The 23,435-nt window shown below is 42.2% G+C and overlaps 1 protein-coding gene across 1 annotated transcript in view; it reads left to right on the forward strand.

The window, feature by feature from the left end:
* The window catches only part of OSBPL3 (oxysterol binding protein like 3), a 173,302-nt gene that overhangs the window by 69,538 nt on the left and 80,329 nt on the right, over positions 1–23,435 (forward strand). The window contains 1 exon segment of the mRNA XM_019651984.1: positions 16,224–16,460. Within this exon segment, the coding sequence (XP_019507529.1) occupies positions 16,365–16,460 (96 nt within the window). The 5' untranslated portion in view covers positions 16,224–16,364.

The raw sequence follows: 23,435 nt of genomic DNA on the forward strand, positions 1-23,435 counted from the left end.
TTCTTTGATGAAAGGACACCAAATGGTGTGTTGAAACACCTTCAATGTGCTAAACTCCCTGATTCAACTGATGTCTGCAATGAATGCACAGCATAGGGGAATTCAGAGTGAAGATCAGGGTCTTAGTTGCTGAAAATTACCTTTAATCTGGTGGAATCCAGCTAGACTTTTGATAGCATGATTTAGAACTCCCATTTTGACTTAGATTTTCTCATTTATAATTTCTATTACTTATTTCTCCTTTGTAACCTTCTTATTTGATGCACACTCTTAAACCATTAGGATCCATCTTTCCACAGAATTTTTAAGCTTGATAAATGGATACTTTAGAATATTTCTTTTCCTATTTCTGAGCTAAAGTAAGTTTTAGTGAAAATCTTCTAGTAGCTAGTGTAAAGGGGGAGGGGACACAGGTCATCAATTTGATAAATAATCTGCCATATGCCTGATTCTGTGCCAGTTGTAGGAAATTAAAACAAAACAAAAACAGAATAAGACACAGTCTTCACATTGCTTCTGTTCTATATGTTCTGCTGCAGGGAAAAAAAATAACTATTGTATTGTTGGCATTAGCAACGGGGGGCTTTTACATTTTTCTTGCCTTTGGACCTCTAACCTACCAATAACCACCCCAGCTTTTGAAAACCTTTTTCTGCCTTTTCCTTCTATTTCTCCTTGTAACATTTTTCAGCTTGTATAGTTTGAAAATGTTGCATGTTCATTTCCTTGCAGCAGTCTTTCCCCTAGGAGTAAAATTTCCTGTACCTCTTTTTCTCCCCACCTAGATGCAATGAATTAGTGACTTTTTGCTTTCTTTGTTTATTATTGTCCCTGCAATTCCCAAAGGGCACCCCCGAAACATATCTTGGGAAATTTGTTTTACAGAATTTGTTTAAGCTTAGATTCTCAGCCCTAGGGTTATTTTTAGCGAGGCAGACAAACAAACTTGAAATGTGTACATCTGATACATTAACCATTAGGTATTTAGTTTCTTGTTATTTGAGAGTGTTCAGTTAACGCTTATGGAGCAATATTCATTCTTCGCTTCATGTTTACAGTTTTGAAAAGACCCATTAGTAAATTTTTGTAGGAGATGGAGAAGTTTTTAGAATTCACATTTCATAGTGACTCAATTGATAGTCTTTTTAGATAAGTAATGGAATGCAGTCTATGGTTGCCAATTGTTAAAACTCTACCCTGCTTCCGCCAGCAGTTGTCAGTTAGGGGAGGATAACAACACCCACTGATAAAATTCAAACCACAAGATGTTATTTAAAGTTCTTGGTGGTAGGGGGGAGGGGGGTTGGTGCTCTCTCCTCTTGCTCTTTAAACTCCTCAGTCACATCCTGCTTTGCATTTTAATTTGATGAAAATTAGATGCAGTAGATGTAGGTCTGGCTTTAGATACTAACATGAAATTAAATACTAAAATAAAAGAAGACGGTTCTGTGGAGTAAATCTTTCTATCATTTCTAGATGGATGCAAGATTTCGGGCAGTGGTTCTCAACCCTCACTGTTCATCAGAATCACCTGGGGAGCTTGTCAAACTGCCCTTGCCCAGACAGTGTCTGGATGAATTGGTATAGAGTGGGCCCAGATGTTGGTATTTTATAGCTCTCCAGGGTGATCCTGACATGCAGCCAGGCTTGAGAAATAGTGCATGAATATTCCTGTCCACATTCCTCTCTACCTAGTCAATCCTATCCACATCTTTAAGGCTCCCTGCAGGCCACCTCTTTTAAGCTTTCCCTCTCAACTCCAGCTTCACTGTGTGCGTCCCTGTGACTGCCAGCAACACCTGTTAGATATCTGTTTCACCCTGAACTGTGTTCTTGTTTCATTTACATACATGCATCTTCCTCCTTGATCAGAGTGATTTCCTCCTTGGATTAAGCTGCTGTCATTTGTTCTATCCCTTAGGGGTTAGCACAGCTATTGACACATAGTAGGTACTTTATAGGTCTATATTGAGTTGACTTTTCATCAGCATGGCTGTTCTCCTTTAGCCTCTTGTCTTTGCACTATAGCTTCCTGTATTAGCACACATTTATCCATAAGTTTCTTCCTCTTGAGACATGGAAGGACAAGTAAGAGTGGTTAAACTGTAGAAAGAGGAGGAAACTCAGCCTATTTCTGATTTTATTATTCAAGAGTGGGGGGATTGTCACTGACCTGTGGGCTCCTCCCCCTCCAATCAGAAATTCAGTGTTTCTGTTCTCGAGTGGCTCTCGGGATCACATGGGTGAAAATGCAACATGAAGGGGGCTGTCCTACTGGAGAAGGGGAAAATGATGGAGGAATTCATCTCTACTGTAAAGACTATTACAGAATATGGGATTTTTTTCAGGAGAAGACAATATACTCCTAGAACTTGAAAACAGAAAAGAAAGGGAGAATGGATATTGGTAAACAGCAGGCCAAGGCATGCATGATAACTTGCCAAAATATCAGACCTACCACTTATCACCTTTGTTCATTGGTTTGGATAAAAATATACTAGATTGTCAAAAGAAACCTCAAATCTATCCCTAGTCTTATGAAGTCATGATAGGAAGCTGGACTGGAGAGGGTTGTGTGGTGTTTCTACCTTTCAAGGGAAGGTAGACCATGAGTTGGAAGAGGATACAGAAAGTGTACACATAACTGAAGCACAGATAATGTTGACAAACAGGGTTTGGTTTGTGGGGCAGGCTCTCGGCACCTTTGAGGACAAGTGTGTTTGGCAAGAAATTTGCTAAGCTGATCAAGAGCTTTCAACTGAAATTTGATGGGCAGAAAAAAATGTTAAAACTTGATTGGATGGAGGACAATCGGCATAGAAAAAATAAGACCAGTAACAGAGGAAGAGAACTGCAGTAATTCATATTAATATGAAATTAATAAAAAAACACCTGGGAAGCATGGTGGTTATAATACCTATAGCTGTGTTCTATTGTGCAGCTTCTGAGGACCAAGCGAAGTCAACTTGAAACATTAAAATTTGGACAGAGATAGGATCATCTGATTTGTCTCACCCAGTAGGTTAGAGTGGTTCTTATGACTAAAATATGATCCCAGAAGGGAATATTTTGCTTTAAAGAAGCAGGCCTATGGAAATCCAGACCTTAACGGTGAATTGCTAGATAAGGGGGAAGGTTGCTAAGAAAGGTTGTTGTAGTAGCATCAGTCTTATGGATTGCCAGACAGAGGTGATAGATAATGCTTTCTCCCCAGAGACTATAACTCTAGAATGGACACCGAATGTGCTGATAAAACCCACTGGAAGTTTCATTCTGCTAACTTCGAATAAACTCTTGACTTGTTTTCTGATCATTTGATTTATAAGAAGACAGAGAAAATAAAACAAGGAGGTACCTCTGAAAAGAACAAGGAAACATTGGCCGGTGATATAAAATGACAGGAACCAGGAGATGAAATCCCTAAAGAAGCCATGTATGCTAGAAACATTTCAACAGTTCAGACAAAAGAAATGACCTGTCTCATGGCCAAAGGTAAAATGGTAAAGAGACCTCAAAAAGGAAAGGGTAGCTAAAATGTTCTGAAGCACACACATAATCCAAAATGATTCCAGTCAAGAGGAAGGAAGAAGACTCCTATGGAAATACATACATGTGCTCACACACAGAGCACTTTTTTCCTGTTGACTCAGATTAATGAAGGATATTCAGTCATGTTGAACAGGTTCAACAGTTCTTGCTACCCACCTTTGTAAATTAGTTTCCCACAGAATGTGAAGATGAGTAAAATGTAGTGAGAGATAGAGGTCACGTCTAGTGGTTAGGTTATGAAGAGTGAGTCAAAATGCAGGAAACATTTGGCATAGTTGCAGAGAGCACAGACGTAAAGCAGGTATTCAGAAGAGAAACAAACCCGGGGGTGGGCGTGGTTTCAGAAATGGTTTCATGGAGAAGGTGACCCTTGAAATGCTCTTTGGAGGGTGGAGGGAATTTCCACAGACAGAGGAGAGAGATTGGGTTAGAAGGGTGCTCCTCACAGAAGGACTGCAAGGACCAGGCAGAACAGGATAATTGCAGGAGAGTGTAGAATACAGGGTATGCACATGTGAGATGAGGTTTGAGTAACAACAGCTAACATATAATTGAGTGATAGCTGCCAAGTACTGTGTTGCGTGTTGTGTATGCGTTATTTCAGTCAAATGTCATGAAAACATAATACTTCCCTTTGTCCCTCTTTTCAGATGAGGAAACAGCTCAGAAGTTTAGTGACACTCAGTAAGTGGTAATAGGGCCAGAGTCTATAAAACCAGTTAAATTTAACGGTATTGTGAAGAGCTTAGGATTTTTAACTTAATTCCATGACCAGTGGGAATTTGGAGCAGAGAAGAGATCCTGGAAACTTTTTTGGGAAGATAAACTGGGCAAAGGAATATAATAAGGTGAATCGATGTAACGGGAGAGAAAAAGTGGAGACCCCCCTAATGGGGATCTAAAATGGATTGGTAGTTGTGGGCATGGAAGAATGGAAAACAAGTAGCGGGGTGATGAGGTGAGTGTCAGGGCAGAGCTGTTCTAGCCCTGAATCACAGTATTGGGGGACTCTGTGGGGGGAGTCTGGGTGGACTAGGAGAGGGTGGGTGTTAATCTGAGTCGGGGAATTCAGAGAGGTATCAGCATGCGGGGGTGATGAGTTTGCTGTTGACGTCACCAGGTGGCCTCATGTTCTAGTGACAAATCCAGGAGCCATCCATGAGGCTGTGGACTGGAGGGAGAGGAAAGATAACAGAGTGGGTATCACAGCTGCCTTGTTAAAGTCATGGGTGTGGGTGAGATGATCAAGAGCTAAAGTCCATAGAAAGAAGTGGGTGAAAGACAAAACTTTGGTCAATGCCTGTATAACCGGGAGGGAAAAAGAGGAGCGAGAAAGCAACCCTTTAAAGTTAAGGGGAACTAGGTAAGAGTGTTACACAAATATGCTAGGATAATATCTGTAGAAGTCACATCAGGAATGAGCTGAGGCTTGCAAAAAGTGGTTCAAACTACAAAACAGTTTGCAAACATATATCCAGAGCCAGATAAACAAATAAAAGATAAACTCCTGGGTGTGGAAAATTTCTCTTCACAAAACATCAGGAGTCAAAAGAATTATTCCAATTCTACCTGTTTTCCATCTCTTTTTCTAAAGAACTACTAACTGAACAGAATTGAAGAAACATGGAGAAGAGGGAATTGAGACCTAAGACAGGTGAAGGCCTACGAAATGGGTACCTAGATATGTTGAACAGGTTCTGGATTTCAGTTCAGCCCCCAAACACACCAGAAACTGAATCATCACTTCAGCCTTCACAGAACCTCTGAGAATAATGTGCACCAGGTGAAAGAGACTGAGATGGATATCAGAAGACTGAGAATGGGTAGATGATGTCCAGATTATTAGAAAGAGAAAGGAAATTTCTGAAAACTCCAGACCAGTGATTCTCAAGCCTGGCCGTGCATTGGAATCTGGTGGGGAGCTTTTGCAAAATCCTTTTGCCCAGGTTCCACCCCCAAAGGTTGTGATTAAAGTGGTATAAGGATGTTCTACCATCCTTAGGACGTTCTAACAGCTATCCCGGGATTAGAAGCATAACTCCATACCGACAAATGCTGTCCATCAATGCAAAATTCTTGAATGTATTACTACTAAACAGATGAGCAGTTCACATTTAGGAAAGGAGCCAGTTTGGGTTCGCTTATGACCAGACATGCTGAAGTATCCTCGATTCCCTTGATGGTTAGGTTCCTGGATTGTAAAAATACCACAGACACAGTAGATCTTATCTCTGCTAGTGGACACCTGAGGAGTCAGGACCTTGTCTCAGGTGGGGCTGGGATGGCATAATAGGCGACGCGATTATGCCATCACTGCGAACCGCCCAGGTTGAAAAACCTGTGGTGAGAATTAGGTAGGTGGTGAGGAAGACACAGCCTGATGAAGTAAAGCCAGCAGCAAAAGCCACTGTTCCGAGGGAAGTCTGTGGTTAAGGGGATGGACATGAGGGCCAAGGGTGACCGGGAGTAAGGCTCAGCCCTGGAGCCAGCCCTGGGCATCAAGGCAGCCAGCCAGGACTTCCAGACGAGAGTGTTTATGAGTAGCAAGCTCCTTTCCCATTGTTTAAGGAGGATGTCAGACTCCTGAGAAGCCTGTGTGAAATATTTGTTAAGTACCTATCTAGTGACATCCTTGTGAACAAGGTGGGAAACTAAGGCCTGAGTCAGTAGCTCCTCTTCTAGTGAAGGCTAGGATTGTCTAGGTGTGCGAACAGAATTTTCATAATAATCATTTAGAAATTACCTTTACCTTCTCCATAGCTACCTGCAAGTGTTCTCTCCTAGAAATCCTACCAGCTTTGAATTGTCCATCTGTAAACTTCTGAAAGGCTCGTAGTAAATAACCTTGGCCCTTTGGATTTCTCCCAATCTCCCTTTTCCTTTCTTCACCAACAGGTACCTCTAATAGGCCTCTTTCTGATTCTGTGAACTAGGGGATATTATTTGTGTGTCTGCCCCGCCCTCCCTCTTACTTGTTCTAAGGATGTCTGAGGCAATTGGAAGTGTCAAGCTGAGGCTAGAACTCACCCAAGAAGATGAAACGCAAGGCATTGTAGAGCAGGAAGCTGAGTAGAAAACTACCCACTATCAGAATATCTTGCCACAAGCCCAGCAGCAGCTTGTATGACTTTCTAGCTTAAAAAAAAAAGGATAATTTATTTAAACATTGTCTTATTTCACAAAGTATTTGAGGTGGTTTCTAAGAATACACACACTGCACAAGGAAATAGCGGGTACTTGAGAATTGGAGCACATGACAATAAAGGTAAGCCAAGCACACAGACACGCTCACCCCCTAAAGGTTACCAGCAGCCCACCGTCCATCCTAGGATCCCAAACAGAAAAGGATGTGTTCTTAGAAGTAAATTCTCTGTGTCTAAAAGCCAAGAACAAGCCAGCCATTTAGGTGGGGCACTCTGTTACTGAGACCTAAACATTTTCTCATAAAGGTCCTTTAAAGAAACCCTTGTCTTGCGTAAATTGGGATGGCCATTTTGAGGAGCAATTTGGAATATCTAGTAAAACTAAAACTAGTTTTTCCTTAAGATTCAGCAGTTCCACTTATTTTAGAAAATTATACCACAGCCGTACAAGGAGCCAATTCTGCAGCACTGTTTTGAATAGCAAAGACTCGGAAACAATCTAAAGGAAGACTAAGTTATAAACACTTCGTAGTCATACGCCTATCATGTAACTGTGTTGCAGGAATGAAATGGAGTGTGTATGTTGTGTGTGTCTGTGTTTAATAATGTTGAGTGAAAATAAGCTAGCTGCAGAAAGAAATGCATGGAATGATACTGTTTATTATGCAAAATTTTTTAAAAAGCCAGAGAAATGGTGGATATAGGTATCTTCGTATAAATATAGATGGAGACCTGTTAATTTTGGGTGATAAGAATATGGGTGTTTACATATATCCTTTGCATTTTTCTGACAAAAAAGAAAAGCAGCCATTGTGATATATGCACAATAGTGATCACTACATCCTTCACTAGTTAACTCATTGAGAGATGACCTTCCTGTTACCTTGTATATGCTTTTATGTGATTAGCTCATCTAATCGCCTCAACAACCACTTTGGGGAAATCCTTCAATTATTTTCATTTGTCAAGTGAAAACCTAAGTATTAGAGAGGCTAAAAACTTGCCTAACACCACTTAGTAAGACTGGCTTTGAGCCCAGGTTGAATCCAGAGCTTGTAGTTTTAATTATTATATGACTCTACAAAATTTCCCAGTATCGGCTAGTGCAGGAGTCGGCAAACTTTTGAAACACAAGAGCCAATCCTGTCCCTCACAACAATTTAAAAATTATTCGAGAGCCATAAAACAAATGAAATCACCATTATGTGAATAATGTCCTTTAAAAATTTTATAAATGAAACTATGATAGTTTTATTTTCATTTTCAGTTTTACTTCACAGCCACATACATGCACGTACCCAAAGAGCCGCATGTGGCTCGCAAACCGCAGTTTACCGACCCCTGGTCTAGTGTGTTGGTTGGTTGGTTATTTACTTTTATATATGTAATCTCCCTCATTGTAGGTCAAGGGCATAATTCCAGGGTACAGTGCAGGAAAAGACAGTTCTTCAGCGATGAGCATAGTACACTCCCACCAGCTCTTCCATGTGAAAATCTGGCTTGAGCTAGGTGCACGCGTTACCTTATCTTTTAGGTGATTTTGGTGGCTCTCAACCCTGGTTCCCCATCAGAATTCACCTGTGGAGGTTTTAGGGTTATCAAAGCCTGGCCCCACCACAGACTCCAACATAATAGATCTGGGATAGGGTCTGGTCATGAGTATTTTTAAAAGTTCCCCACATAATTCTAATGTGCAGAAAGAGTTGAGATCTACTGCTCCAGAAAGTCTGGACAGTGCAACGTTCAAGGTTATAATGTTTGGCAAGAGCCTGGAGGGTAGATACTGTGTGTTGAGGATCAAGGACAGATCCGTGGGTGTTGACTCTTACAACCAGACTGCAGTTAATGTCTTAATGAAGGCAAAGCTCCAAATCAGGATGAGGGACTGAGGGACCTCTGCTCACCCCACCATGACCATGCAGACCTTAGCAGGGTAGGGTCTGTCTGGCCAACTTCGTATGTCTCAGTTGTCTAGAGCTGTTTGAGGAAATTTGCCCTGATGATTAGCCTGGGAGTGGGAACCAGAAGCACATGTATCTGGTATTTGCCATCCGGGGCTGGAAGGAGTAGCTAAGTAGCGAGATGGAACTGTCCTTGAAAAAGAGCTCAGGGACTCCACAATCAAAAGTATACAAGGTGCCTCAGGATTCTCTGCCCTGGATAAAGTATTCGCCTTGGCAGTGGTTCTTAAACTTGGGCATTCAAGTCACCTGGGAGAATGTGTTAAAAGCAGGTTGCTGGGCCCCACCCTCAGTTCCTGACTCTGTAGGCTTGTGGGTGGGTCTGAGGATTTGCATTTCTAACAAGCTCCTGGGGGTGCTGATGCTGCTCAGGCCACTTTTTTAAAACCACAGATCTACAGTAATAAAATGGGGTTTTGGCTTCCTACCCTCTCTGCTATGTCACGAATACACAAATGCAAGTATTAGTTCAGGGTAAGATAAGAAGGGTTGAAATCGACTAGCTACATCGGGTTCTCAAACTCTAGCGTGCACAAAAATCTTGTGGGGAATGTGTTGAATGTGCAGATCATCAGGCCCATCCCTAGATATCCTGATTCAATCCATCTAATACACAGCTTCCAAAATGGACATTTTAAACAAGGACCCAGTAGGCTTTGAAGAAGGTAGACCGGGACACTTGGAGAAACTGGACATGACTGTACAGTTATGGGGATTTACAGCGGGTTGGCCAATTTGGACCTAGAAATGTTAACTAATGAACAAAATTAACATCAAGCTATAGAGATGAGCTCAGTCCCCTTGGCGCGCTGCTCAGTAAATCTCCCAGTCAGATTTACTTGGGTGGGGACAGAATTCACACGCCTATGCAATCTGTGGATGCTGTGACAAAGGAAAAGTGGGCCAAATACATTGAATGGTAGTCGGTCCCCAGAAATATCCTGGCAGACTGGAATAATGGGTCAAAATTAATATGAGGCAATTTAATACTAATACTACTAATAAAGAACAGTTAAGTCCTGAATTTCAGTTAAAGGAAGTAAAGGAGTCCTGTTCAGAAAGAAGGAAGCCTCGCTTCTCCACGATTCCTGCCACATCAGAGTCCTAGAGAACTGTGAGGACAGCGAGCACTAGAGAGAGGTGTGGTTGTCCCCAGAGCTAAGACAAATTTGGGCAATGTTCACAGCCACAGTGCGTATAAGGCACTGGAAGTGATTGCGCCCTTCTCTCCTGCTCTGGCTAGACCACACCTATCTTTAGGTCTGGGCACCATTTTCAGGGAAGCACGGACACATTGAAGTGTAATCAGAGATGGACGTATTTGATCACAGAAGTCTGGATCATGTCACATAAGAAATGGGTGGTGAAAATGTGGCTGTTTGGTCTGGAGAAGAAAAGATTTGCTGGTCGGAAGATGGGAGTGGTGGCAGTTCCAATGCAGGTTGTGGTGAAAAATAAATGGTTCATCTTGTTCTCGGTAGTGACCGAGGGCAATCTAGGATCAGTGTGTGGAAATTAGAGTGAGACAAATTTCAATTCTAAATGAAAAACCATCCAGAAGAGTTTTGTTGTTGTTGTTGTTGTAGTTTTAATGAAAAATGAAATCTCTGTCATGGGAAGTGGTAAAGCATTGATGATCTGGCAATGTTACAGAAAGAGTTCTTGCTTTGGGGAAGAAGCTAGAATTCACTCGTAGGTGCCATGATTCTGTGCAATGACTGACTAGTATTGTTTTGCTTTTTGTCCTGTTTACTCAGCGGTGGCAAATAAATGGTTTGAGCACAAACCTGCAGCCTGGTGCCGCTGTCAAGCTTTTTGTCTTATGGAAGCGGCCACACTTTAAATCTATGGCCACATGCCTTTCTATTGCTGGATTGGGCTCTGAGCTGTAACTAATTCTTCTCTGCAGGAGTGGACTGTGAAGGGCATCAAACCCTTTTGTGTGGATGGTGAGGGTGTACGAATGGATATCCTGTTTCAATGTGAGAGAATAAGCATTTGAATCTTTAGGCCTCTGGACCCTGTCTTTCCAGAAGATAAAATTGGCTTTTGGAGGGGTTGTTTGCCCGAAGGGGAGTGGGGGGTGGAGATTCTTTGACTCTGAGCCTCAGGACGCATCCCCCAGGAACAGTCAGATAGCATCCCTGCATCAGGCCAGTGGTCCAGATAGAATACACACCTGTCCCATTTCACACAGAGGCCCAGGGTCAGCCCTCTGAGGGCACTGTGATTAGAACCAACTTCTTGAAACCTCTGATCTTCTGTAGAGCGTACAACCAAATAACCACAGCCCTACTTGTGATCAGAAATGGATATTCCATTATACAATCTTTTTGGTATTAATTCAGAACATAATTTATCTATACATTTGACTGGGAAATTGTGTATTAACTGGATATGTATGCCATCTGGTCTTCCTGGGAGTTTTTTCTAAGGACGGAAGTAAAGCCTGTTTCTCAGACAAACCCTGACCAAGTCTGGGTGTGCAGACCCCCATGCCTGATGGATTAATAAGTTGCTGTGTTATGTGCCACTGTTCCAAATCTATTAGTTAATATTGGTTTTTTTGGACAGCCAGGGGTGATGAATAATGTAACTTTTATCTTTCTGCATTTTTGTCTTGTTCCAAAGTAAGCACATGCTACTTGGATGACTTAAAAATCTGTTCACACTTGTGTTACGGATCTTGAGAAATGTTAATATGTTGAAAGATAAAACTGTTTTAAAATTTTATGAAGTCCTCATCTAGTTTTGGTTGCCAGCAGAGTATAGGATCTTATCTTTGCTGCATATGCCCTTTTCCGGGCATATTTCAGCAGAGAAATAAAAGGAACGAACATCTGTTGAGTATCTATTCTATTCAGGGTAGGCCCTTTATCCTCATTTTGCCATTTCATCGTCACAATTCCCCATTTCCTACGTAAAACAACAAGCTCAGAGGTTAATACATTTGTCAAGATGCACAGAGTTTATAATGAGGGAGCTTCAATTCAAACTTAGGTCTGGCTCCTTCTGAGGCATAAACGTGCCATGTGTGTCTCCTTTGCATCATTTCCCAAACTGTGTATTCTTTTCTAAGTGAACATTTCTAAAATAAGTTTTGAAATCTGTCTTTGTTGCCAAAATGCTTGGCAGTGCCTTGCTCATTTATTCATCCCCATTCTTGGTAGAAATCAGAATTCTCTTCTTCTTCATGGAAGCCCCAGGACTTTCATAAGCCCCGGGCATATGTTCACATGTCTTATGTCCATTGGACTCTTAGCTCGAACATCATTTTCACTGGGGCCTGACCCATCGGCTTCCCAAGGTGGGTGGCAGTGGTGAGAGAGGACCTAGCTCATTTCAGAGGTGCAAGCAGGGCCATTTTTTATTTGACCTAAATGTATTGGGCTTTACCTATCTGTTGGATTTGGCTACCAGGTGGTTTATTGAAATGAAAGCAGGTCCCAGACTGAATTCTGTCATACATCAGACACTTGTATCAGGCAGAAGGCACAAGAGCAGTCGTGCAACCTGTCCCTGTAAGCTCAGGGACATCCCAGCTCTGTCCTGGGCACGTGGACAAGTACTTGCAGGAGGGGCTTACTCCGGACAGGTACCACAGCATTTAGAAGGAGGATTGTCCCCTTAGCAGTCAGATCAATGGCCAGCAGATGGAGGCTGCAAATGCTGCATTTCTTTCCGGGTGGTGGTGATGTCAGTATTTGCAAATATAAAATTTTATGGAGCTGTCTGTACCCGTAAGATTTGTTCACTTTACGCTATGTGAGTTATGCCTTAGTAAAAAATAAGGGAGGGAATAAAATATGGTCCTTAAGTTGTTCACAGTAGATGAGCAAGGAAATTATCATAGTTTCAAACCAATAAACCCCTTGAGTTAGAGGTTTTCCATGGAAGGGCCACGGGGAGAGGGGAAATCACGCAAGGGTCTTCATTTGTACCTCCACCTCATCATCTCAGACACCGCTGAATTGGCGGCCTGGCCTTCCTGGCCAGTATCTGTCTCCCTTAAGGGCTTCCTCTTCACCATTTTAACTAGGTTAGCACCGGGAAGTCAGCTAGATGGAGTGGAAGACAGCAAGCTTGTGTGTGACTCCTCTTGTGTAAGTCTTCTGTTGGGGGGCTTCCATCAAGGTCTTTCCTCTGTCACCCCCAGGCCAGCCCTCGGTTCTCTGGATTAGAAGCAGTAGCTGCCTTATTCCCTGGGACCACCTTCCCCCGTGGGCCACTGCTGCCTTCATTCTGCCCTGTTTTAAGCATATCCTTTCCCCAGCATTTGACTTCTTTTGCCCTTGAAGCCATCCTTGGTCCTTTTAACAGAACTTCCGATGAGGCTAGGCAGGAAGGTTCTGGGGGCTGAAACAGATCTGTTTCCTGAGGCGATCATGGGGATGAGTGTGGGGAAGGGGCTATGAATTCCCACCCTTTCTTTACATGAAGGCGAAACAGAGGCAGGGGCAGGGCGGTAGCCGGGGGGTATTTGAAGAGGCCTTAACTCTTAAGTGCCGATTTAAAGGGCATGGGATTTGGCCTATGCACTGGTCTGGCCTCAGTAGCTATTGCCTGTGAAGTGAAATTTGGCGGAGTTAAAAGGTAAAGGACCCCTTGTACCAGTGGTCTCCACAGCAGGGGAATGATGTGTCTGACTTCTCAGTTTCAGAATTCCTATGACTCTTACTTTATTACCCAAGGGCTCTTTTCTCCCCCTTCTTCACGTGGCGCGCACCACCCCATCCAATACTTATTGTCAGACTCTCAGCCTTAGAAGGAAAATACTCGCACACACAGAAACCCTTTGTGAATATTCCCTATCCATTGTGGAATCAGTTGTCATAGCGATGGCTGACCCCACACACATCTCATTGTTTGGGGTTTCCACCAGGTTTGTTTTTTTTCCTTATCTTTTTCAAATAGCAACAGCCAACACTTTTATTAAGCAAACTATTAATATATTTCTCTTGGCAGTTTTTAACTAGATTGCATGTGCTGCTAACTTCAGGTGCAATTAGTCACACCCCATAAATAAAGCTAACTTTATGAAGAGGCTGGTGTTGGTTTGCTTTTAATCTTATTTATTGTTGGATCTAATACATAATGAATACAGAGGTTTGGAGGGTTTCTGTGAAAGCAACATGAAGAGGGTTGAGTTCTTTGACAGCAGGTACCTTTATTTTATTTTCTGAGATTTTGTTTCTCTTCGTTATCTTGATTTTAGTTTATGGCTCCAGCATTCTTTTATAAGGACTAAGTGTTAGTGAAAGACAGGGGAGATTTGAGTACTTAATAATTAACCAAAAGTTTGATATAATATTTAACTAGCTGCCTCCTGGACAATTATATAACATCCCTCTTTGAAAATGCACTGTGTGAACACTAAGAACCAAATGGATTAGATATAAATTTTTTTTTTATTGTTCACATGCTTGTGAAAGCTGTAGAATTTACTTGAAGTGATTGTGTCAAATAAATGCCTGGCTTTCTGAAGCCCAAACTAAACGCATTAGTCATCCTTAACTCAGGGCTGTGGATAAAGGCAGTGGTTCACCCCTAAAAAGCTGCAGGGGTGGCAGTGGCTGGTGACAGGTGGCAGCCCCACTCACTGCTCTAAGGGGTGTCCCTGTCCCTGCCCTGGTCAAGCTCCTCCCCCACATGGACACTTTGGCCATGTTGGAGTTTGGTACCCTGCCGGAGAAAGAAATGAGGTGTTACTTCTTCAAAGCTGGCTTATGACAGGCTCTCTCCCGAGCCTTTCTTTTACATCCAGCTCCTAAGTCCCAGAGATGAGGCGGTAGCTGCTGTCACCTACCTGGCATGCTAACTTCCAGCACCAAGGTTAAAGGCCTGACATCTAACCCGGATTCAGCCTTTCGCCAGCTGCGTGATTCGGCAAGTTACTTAACTTCTCAGAGCCTCAGTTTTTTCCCATGGGATAGTGCTCTCCCATCAGACTGCTGATTCAATGAGACAATAGGTGCGGGGAATGCTTACTGCAGTAGTGTGGACTCAACAAATGATCATTGTTTTCATTGCTGTTATACCAATAGACGATATAGAAAATTCTGCCGTCCCCCATCGTTCCTGTCACGCCATGTAATAGTTCTTTTTTTTTTTTTTTAGGAGATGTCTCCAAAATCCTTTGGTAGGACAAATCCCCATCCCCCCCTCAAAAAACAAGCTTTTTAAAAATGGTGGAAAAATACACATAATATAAAATTCACCTTTAAACCATTTTCAGGTATATCATTCAGTGACGTTTAGTACACTCACAGTGTTGTATAGCTATCACCATTATCTAATTCCAGAACATTTTAATCACCCTAAAAGGAAACCTCATAGCCATGATCTGGTCACATCCTATTCCCCATTTCTCCCAGCCACTGGCAACCACTGATTGGCCTTTTGTCTCTATGGATTTGCCCACACTGTATAGTTTATAGAAACAGAAGCATATAATATGTGTTCTTTTGTGTCTGGCTTTCACTTCACGTAACATTTTCAGGGTTCATCCATGGTATAGCATGTGTCAGTACTTCATTCCTTTTAATCCTTGAATAATAGTCCATTGTATGAATATTACTGTCTTAGCCCCTTTGGGCCACTGTAACAAAAATACCACAGACTGGCTGGCTTATCAGCAACAGAAATTTATTTCTCACAGTTCTGGAGGCTGGAAGTTCAAGATGAAGGTGCCAGCATGGTCGGAGGGCCTTCTTTGGGTGACAGACTTAGTATCATCACATGATGGAAGGAGCTGGGAGCTCTGTGTGGTTTCCTTTACGATTCTTAGGGCATTAGTTCCACGCCTGAGGGGGCTCTGCCCTCAGGACCCAGCACCTCCCAAAGGTCATCACATTGGGTGTTAGAATTCCAACAGATGAATTTTGGGGGTGGGGGAACACAAACGTATAGACCATAGGTAGTTCATCCGTTCATCAGTTGATGTACATTGGGTTGCTTTTATCTTTGACTGTTGTGAATAGCATTGCTATGAACATTCTTGCACAAGTTTTTGTGAAAACACTTTCAGTTCTTTTGGGTGTATATCTAGGAGTGAAATTGCTGGATCATATGATAATTGTTTATTTAACTTTTCAAAAAAACTGCCAAACTGTTTTCCATTATGGTCGCCCATTTCCCATACCCAGCGGCAATGCCTGCGGTTCCAATTTCTTTCAATTTACTTCCAATTGCTTTACATTTTTGTTTGTTTGCTTGTTTATAGCTATCATAGTGAGTATGAAGTGATATCTTATTGTGGTTTGGGGTGGTTTTTATAGTACTGATTTTGTATGTGTCTAAACTCAAGTTGTCTTACTGTGCAGTGTTCTTAAGCTTATGTAGCGTTCCGAAATCGTTTTGCAAAACAATATGAGAAACCACCTACCCAGGACTTCCAGTAAAAGGACGGTGTAAAGCATCTTTTCCTTCATGGCCCCAGTGTAGCTAAGCCTTGTGGCTCTGTAATCTGTCCTGTAGATAAACCACTTGCAGACAACCAGTGGCTATTTATAGATGATGTCCGATACCTCTGACCTTCTCCCTAAGTTTTTTTTTTTTCTTTTGGTTTTAGGGATTTCCTCTGGGTCATGTAAAATGCTTTCAAAACATATTGGATAACAGCTGAACCACCTGCCTGTTTGGGACTCCCAGACTCTCAGCTGCACTGTCTTCTGATGGCATTTTGACTGCGCCGAGGCCTCGTGACACACTCATGATGAGTGATGAGAAGAACCTTGGGGTGTCCCAAAAGCTGGTCTCCCCTTCAAGGAGCACCAGTAGCTGCTCCTCCAAGCAGGGAAGCCGACAGGTAAAGTTTTAAGTAAATCAAATTTTAAAATGCAAATTTAAGTCAGGGAGTTTGCAAATTAAAATGTGTATGTGTACATGAGAACTCCTGTTTCTCAGTGTAAGAGCGTTGACGTTCAGTCATATCTTAATTATATGAGAAGAATAAATTTTAGATAATTTTAATAATGCAGCTTGAGTGCCTACCAGATGGAAAGAACCGTATTTATCTCTTTGCATTAGTTTCCTTAATCCTTGCAACTGTCCTCCAACACAGATATTAATAACCCTGTTTTCTCCATGAGGAAGCTGAGTCAGACCGACTGGGTTATTCGCTCAAGGACAGACACACAGCTCATGTGTCTGAACGCTAGAACAAGAAACCAAAGCTCGGTCTATTTGATGCCAGAGCCTACACTTTCCTTTATACCCTACTAACCAAAACCCAACACACAAACAATCCCTTTTCCAGGAATTGAGATATCCTCCCACCCCCCTCTCCCTTCCTTTTACTAAAGCTTTTATGACAGCTTCCAACCACAGGCTGCCCTGTCAGTAACTTTGAGTCCCACCTGCTTTGTTTCCCTAACGGATGAGGGAAGCAAACCAACAGAGAAGTGGTCAAAAGGAATTAAGTAGAAAGAAGAAAGAAGTGAAACAAAGGACTGAATAATTAACTCCTAAATAACCGTCAGCTAATTATATGTTGTGTTTTTTTGGGGTTTTTTTGGATTCCTTTCAAAGAAAGCCCTGTTGGCAGAATTTGCTAGTTTTAGCTCAATGGCAGGCAGTACACATTAATCATAATTCTTCCACCTTCAGTTAAGTAGAGAGAGAGTGGGCTGTCCAGAAGCCCAGGGTTTGCAACCAAAGTGGTCTCTGAACCTTTTCGGCATCTGCTGCCTGTGTCGGCATTGCCTTTTCCCCATGCAAAGTGCTGGCCTAGGAATTGGCCCGGAATCCTTGATTCCAGTTTTGGAAGCAACAGGCAAGCAAGCTTCTACCTCAGGCACATGCACACATTTTTAACACATCACGCGTCTCCCTATTCAAATGTTGCTTGGGACGGGGAGCTTGCCACCTCACAGTCCTGCTTCATGTTATTAGAATCGATGATTCCAGACAAATTCGATTTTACCACAGGCCTGACATTTGGGGAGCCCTCCACAATCTCCCCTGAGGGGTTAGGAAGGACAATTTTTTTCAGCACTGTCATCACTTCCTCCTGGTATAAAAATATGACTAAAATTCGTCCTTGGCTGATGCATCATGGCTCCCGGGGAGTTCCAGTTTCATGAGGATAGCTATGCTCACCCTGCTTGTCAGCTTTCTGGGGTGGGGGTAGGGTGGGGCATTGCTCTCCCTAAGTCAAAATTCTGGTTGGGGTGAGAGCCGAATGTATGATTTCTCCTCCACACTTTGTACCTGGGAGCATCTATTGCCGTGTCCTCCTTGGATAAAGGGAGAGAACTGATTCATTTAAGCAGCCACTGCTGATAACACCATAAGAACTGGAGAAATTGTAGGATTGAGTACTACAGAAACTATTTTTCTGGTGTGTTACTTGAAATTGGTTTGGTTTTCACAGAGCCTTTTTTGAGGTTACCTCGTAAGGAGTAAGAGAAATGCGCTTGATGCCTCAGCTTTTTTCTGACAGAATGGTTGGTCGTTCAGCTCTACATTCATCTTTTCATTTAGGATCTCCCACTTTCGTGTGCATGTAACGTTGCTTTATAAACATAAACACTTATTTTCTCCTCTGTGGCAGAGAAGATGGAGAATTCAATCAATCTTTTCCAACCGTAGCCTGAATCTAGCTGTAAAGCCCATGTGTAATGTTCAAGGACCATTCGCTTACTCCGTCTGCTTTCCCATCCTTCTATCAAAGAAAGGCGTCCTGTCGCTGGATTGGCTGAGCTTTTCCATCTGTGTTGCCCACTTGGCAATCCATGTCCTTCTGCCATCACAAACTGTCCCAGGAGTGTCGTTCAGTCTCTAACGGTGCCGCAGAAGAGCAGGAAGCTGGGGAATTCCTACTTCATGGCGCTTAGAGAGCACAGCCGTATCTCATGGTCTTTCAGACGCTAAATCCAGTGATGACACTGTGTTTCCAGTGGCTTCAATGGGAAGTACAAGTTCAACATTTCAAACTTCAAGGCTTATGTAATCAGAAATTTAATTTGAGGAATGTTAAAATATAACTGGAAATAATCTGTGCAACAATTTACTTGTTTTTAAAAAGCCAGTTGAAAGTCATTTTCAGGTTGCTGTGTTCATTTTACCTGGAGGGGATAAGTCTGATGTTAATTTTATTGCAGCTTTCTGAATGCTGGCTTTTCTCGTGTGCTTTGAAATTGTGGGTTAGAGCGTCATCTTAGGTTTGCTCTCCCCATGTTCTTTCTCTGCATTCACCCTGCCCTATGTAGGGGTTTGCTACTGCCTACTTCCTACCTGAGAGGACCCCCGTCTAGAACTAAGTCTTATATTTGCAGTTTGGAGCTTCCGTTTCAAGTTGATGGGTTGATGGTAGAATAGCTGAGATTTACCACCAGGTCAGCTCACAGCACAGCCCAGATTTTATTTGTGAGGCTGTGTTTACCTCCTGGCAGCTCCCTGAATAAGCAGATTTTTAAAACCTCCTTTTGTTATGGTATGGGACTTACCTATGCACATTCTCTGATATCCAGCAGTGAGCCTGGCTCAGGTAGGTCCCAGTCTTTTCCTGGGGACATTCTTTTAGCCTCATCAGCCCACAGAAGTAGGACCCCTGGACACCTCTGTCTACAGTTTCCTTTGCATTTCTATTTTGTGTTTGATCCATGGAGTTATTTAATTTTGTTTTTGATCAGACAGACATGCAAAACCCCCTGTGTATGACTTCATATATTTTTGCTGGGGTGGTGATCGGAAAGGGACTCCAAGTGCATGAATTTATAATACAATCTTGGCTGAAAGACTTGGTCTTCTTAAGTCATTTTCACTTAAATTCTCATCCAGCATTGTCAGATGACCTTGAGAGTCTCTGTACTCCAGACACTGGCTTTCTTTGAGCTCCTTGCACTGAATTTGCCTTTGTCCTTTTTTCTTGAAGTGCACTTGAACTTGTCCTTCCTATCCCTAGTTATATATAAAATCTCAAGGAGCTATGCATTTATGTATAGATTGTCCCTTACCTTTTTATTTATATTAAAAGCTTGCTTCCTTGAAGGAGAAAATGTTTGAAACCTGGATATGAATTGTGATCTGTGTTTTTACTTTGACATCTGACCTAAGACAAACTATAACTTAGGGCCATGAAAACCCAAGAAGAAGGGTTCTGTCATCTTTTAATGTAAATACTGGGGCTTTTGAAATTTTAAATATAGTATGTGTCATTTTGTCAGTATGGAAATAACCTGTAAATATAATCTTATCAAGATAGTTTGGAGAGGAAGGTTTGCATAATGATTCAAACTTGGACTCTCTAACCTTGGTTCCACCCATTTATTGGTTCTGTGACCTTAAACTCTCTAAGCCTCAGTTTCATCATTAGTAAAACAGCAATAGTAATAATAGTTCTTTTCTTAGAGTATTATTGTGAGGATTGAAACTAAAGCATTTAATCCAGAGTTGGACTTCTAGTAGGTGCTGAGTTAATATTAATATTCACTTTTATTACTATAGTTAACATTAATTTGAACTTCATTCTTATTTGTTGGAAACCTAAATGCTCATAGTGAATAGTTCTTTTTTTTTTAAAGATTTTATTGGGGAATTGGGGGAGGGGAACAGTGCTGGGGAATCAGGGGAAGGGGAACAGACAAGTTGCTGTCCTTTTGTTCTTCAGTCTAGTTGTGGAGGACGTTGCTTCACTGGTCCATGTTGGTACTATCATTGCGCTCTTCCCAGGTGAGGCAGATCAGTCACCGGCTCACGGTGGCTCTTAGCCGCTCACACCGTCTGCCAGCCACTCACACTGGCTGCCAGCCACACACAGTAGCTTATGGCAGCCCACTGCAGCAGGGGCTGCAGCCTACGTTGTCACCGGCAACTCACTCACGGCAGCCCAGCTCCAGGTCGAGCTGTTGTTCACTATCTTAGCTGTAGAGGGCAGTGTCACTGGCCCCCATGTGGGATCCGAACCGGGGGCCTGCTGCTCAGAGCTGGCGTCCCAAGCCAGCTGTTAACCAACGTGCCACTCGGCCAGCCCTAAATAGTCCTTTTTTACCCTCAGGATCTTTTGCAGGTGTCATACATGTTCCTACCCATACCGTTTTAGTGCTGTTCAAAAGCATACAATGTATATATGAATATAGAATTTTAAAATAAAAAGCGCCTTACATTATACGCATTGACAAAATTCTTTTACAACCCAAGAGCCTGTTAATAGATGTTTGGAAAAAGAAGATGTGATACATATATACAGTGAAGTATTACTTGGCTATAAAAAAGAATGAAATCTTACCATTTGCGACAACATAAGATGAACCTAGAGGGTATTATGGTAAGTGAAGTAATTCAGACTGAGAAAGACAAATACCATACAGTTTCACCTCTATGTGTATGTGGAATCTAAAGAATAAAATAAATGAACAAACAAAACCAAAACAGACTCAGATACAGAAAACAAACTGATGGTTGCCAGAGGGAAGGGAGTTGAGCTGAGTGCAAAAGATGAAGGGATGAAGAAGACAAATGGGCAGTCACAAAATAGTCACGGGATGTAAAGTACAACATGGATTATATAGTCAATAATGTTGCAACAACTATGTGTAGTGCCAGGTAGGTACTAGACTAGTCAGAGGGATCACTGAATAAATTATATAAATGTCTAACCACTATGCTGTACCCCTGAAACTAATACAAAATAATATTGAATGTCAACTGAAAGAAAATAATTTAAACAATGCTTTCAGAGAAACATATGCTAGAATGTTTAATAATTAGGCTACATTTGATATCTTCAACGTCTGGTATAACCTACACCTAAAACAAGTGAAAAAAAGTTGGTGAATTCTTACCCTGTTCTGTTCTGCTGGGCCTTGTTTTTCAGTTTTTTCGCCTGCCCCGCCCCCCAGGCCAGTTCCTACTTACTGACAGTAGCTGCTAGGAGCATTGTGTTGTAAAGGGTTCTGCAGTTGAAAAGGATTGTGTTGTGTCTGGTTCTGCGTTCAATGAGAAAGAGTGCCATGTTTTTAGCTATGGCTCGTGGGCTCAGGCATGGTGAATGGCAGCATGGGTGCCACATTTGTCACCCCTTAGTACTATCAGTGGATTGAAACCAAGAGATCTCTGCTACAGCCTTTATATTCTGCCATTGGAAGAACTTCAGCCAAATAAAGTTTGCCTCAGTTCATCCATAAAATGGAGACAAGTCACTTCCCCTGTCCTTTTGCAGGGACTTGGCGAGAGTAAATTGAGTGTTTTCATTGGCTAAAAGATATTGAAACTCCTTGGATGAAGGTCCTCTGTAAATTTAAGAAACGTTTACAATTACAGATGAGCTTCTTTTATTCTGGCCAGTTCCGGAACCAGAGCTAAGATGGCTTTGTTTTAAGAACCCCGACTCTGCAGAAGAAATGGACCTCTTTGAAATAGACCACCCTTCAGATCTTGTGCCTTTACTGGATAGGAATCTCTTCTGCTTGCAGGAAATCCCCAACTAGAGGAAGCCAGCTTACACAAAGAATGGGTTGTTGGTCCCTTCTGACTATCTTAATCATACCCCATTATTTGTCGTGTTCTGGATTAAACTTTGCGTCATTGTCCTTCCCCCTCCCAGGCTTCGGCTCAGCTATCCCTTTAGCTAGACCGATCCATTTGAAACTGCACTGCCCTCTTGAATCTTGTGATTTTCCTCAAAAGAATCTTCATTTATTGCTTTAATATTTTAAAAATGAGTTTTTAATAAAAGGCATGTATACGCAATATAGGTCATTTCCAAGGTACATGCAATCTATGTGAATTGCAATACCTTAATTACTTTTAAACGACTGCTGATACATCAAACAAAATGGCACCTGAGAATGACTGTCGGTTGTGGAGGTCATCGGTGACATTGGCGCGTGTTTGCCTTGGAGTGGTACGCATAAAAGGCTGGTTAGAGCCGACTCATAAGAGAATAAGGAACAGAGGACGAGTGCACCCCAATTCTACCAGGTCCGCAGACAGGATTTGAGAGAGGCCTTCCCAAAGGTCCCGTTTGGGAACCTTGAGCTTGGCTAATGCCATGCTTAACACTGCCCTCTCTCTCCCCACATGGATAACTCTCTTGATTAATTCAAGAATGTATGGTTCTTTGAGTCCTGGGTCCTATTTACATATCTTTTTAGCTCTCACAGCACCTAGCACATCTTTGCACATGGCAGATGCAAATTATTGGACTGAATTTACTGGGCGCCAGGAGCGAGTATCACTCACTGCATTAGGGCAGGTTGGAACGTATGGTCGGGGATACAGGTGGAACGGCAGCAACAAGCTCACAAATTCCTCAGCTCCCTCTCTCCAGTGACATATTGTGAGGATCTTAAAAAAAAAATGAACAAAGTCCTCTCCGTTGAATTTCTTCTGGCGAATGATGAAATCCCCAAATACTTTCTATACCTGTGGTTTCTGATTGAGCTATTCTATTGGAAACTATGGAACAGGAGTGAAGACTGTCTTTGTCAAAACTAACCTGTATCCACATGGGCTCAGCTTGTTACTAGCCGGGGGACCTTGCCATGCTGCATAAAACCTCTGAGTCTCAGTTTTTCAGTTGTGAAATTTGGATAATTGTGCTTCCTTTTGAGAACTAAATGAGATAATATATGTATGAAGTATCTATCTAGACATTTGGTAAGTGTGGATTAAATTAATGAATGAATAAGCATGCAGTTGCTGGGTGGAAAGATGACTATTTACAAAGCTCTGCAGATATATTAAGTAGGTTAAGGGATGTCTAAGTGGGAGGGAGAATTGCTGTTTGAAAACTTGTAAAATATGAGTCATTGTAATTTTCCTCTTGTATTTCTCCCAC

This window comes from Hipposideros armiger, unplaced genomic scaffold, assembly GCF_001890085.2.
Source record: "Hipposideros armiger isolate ML-2016 unplaced genomic scaffold, ASM189008v1 scaffold_171, whole genome shotgun sequence".
NCBI lineage: Eukaryota > Metazoa > Chordata > Mammalia > Chiroptera > Hipposideridae > Hipposideros > Hipposideros armiger.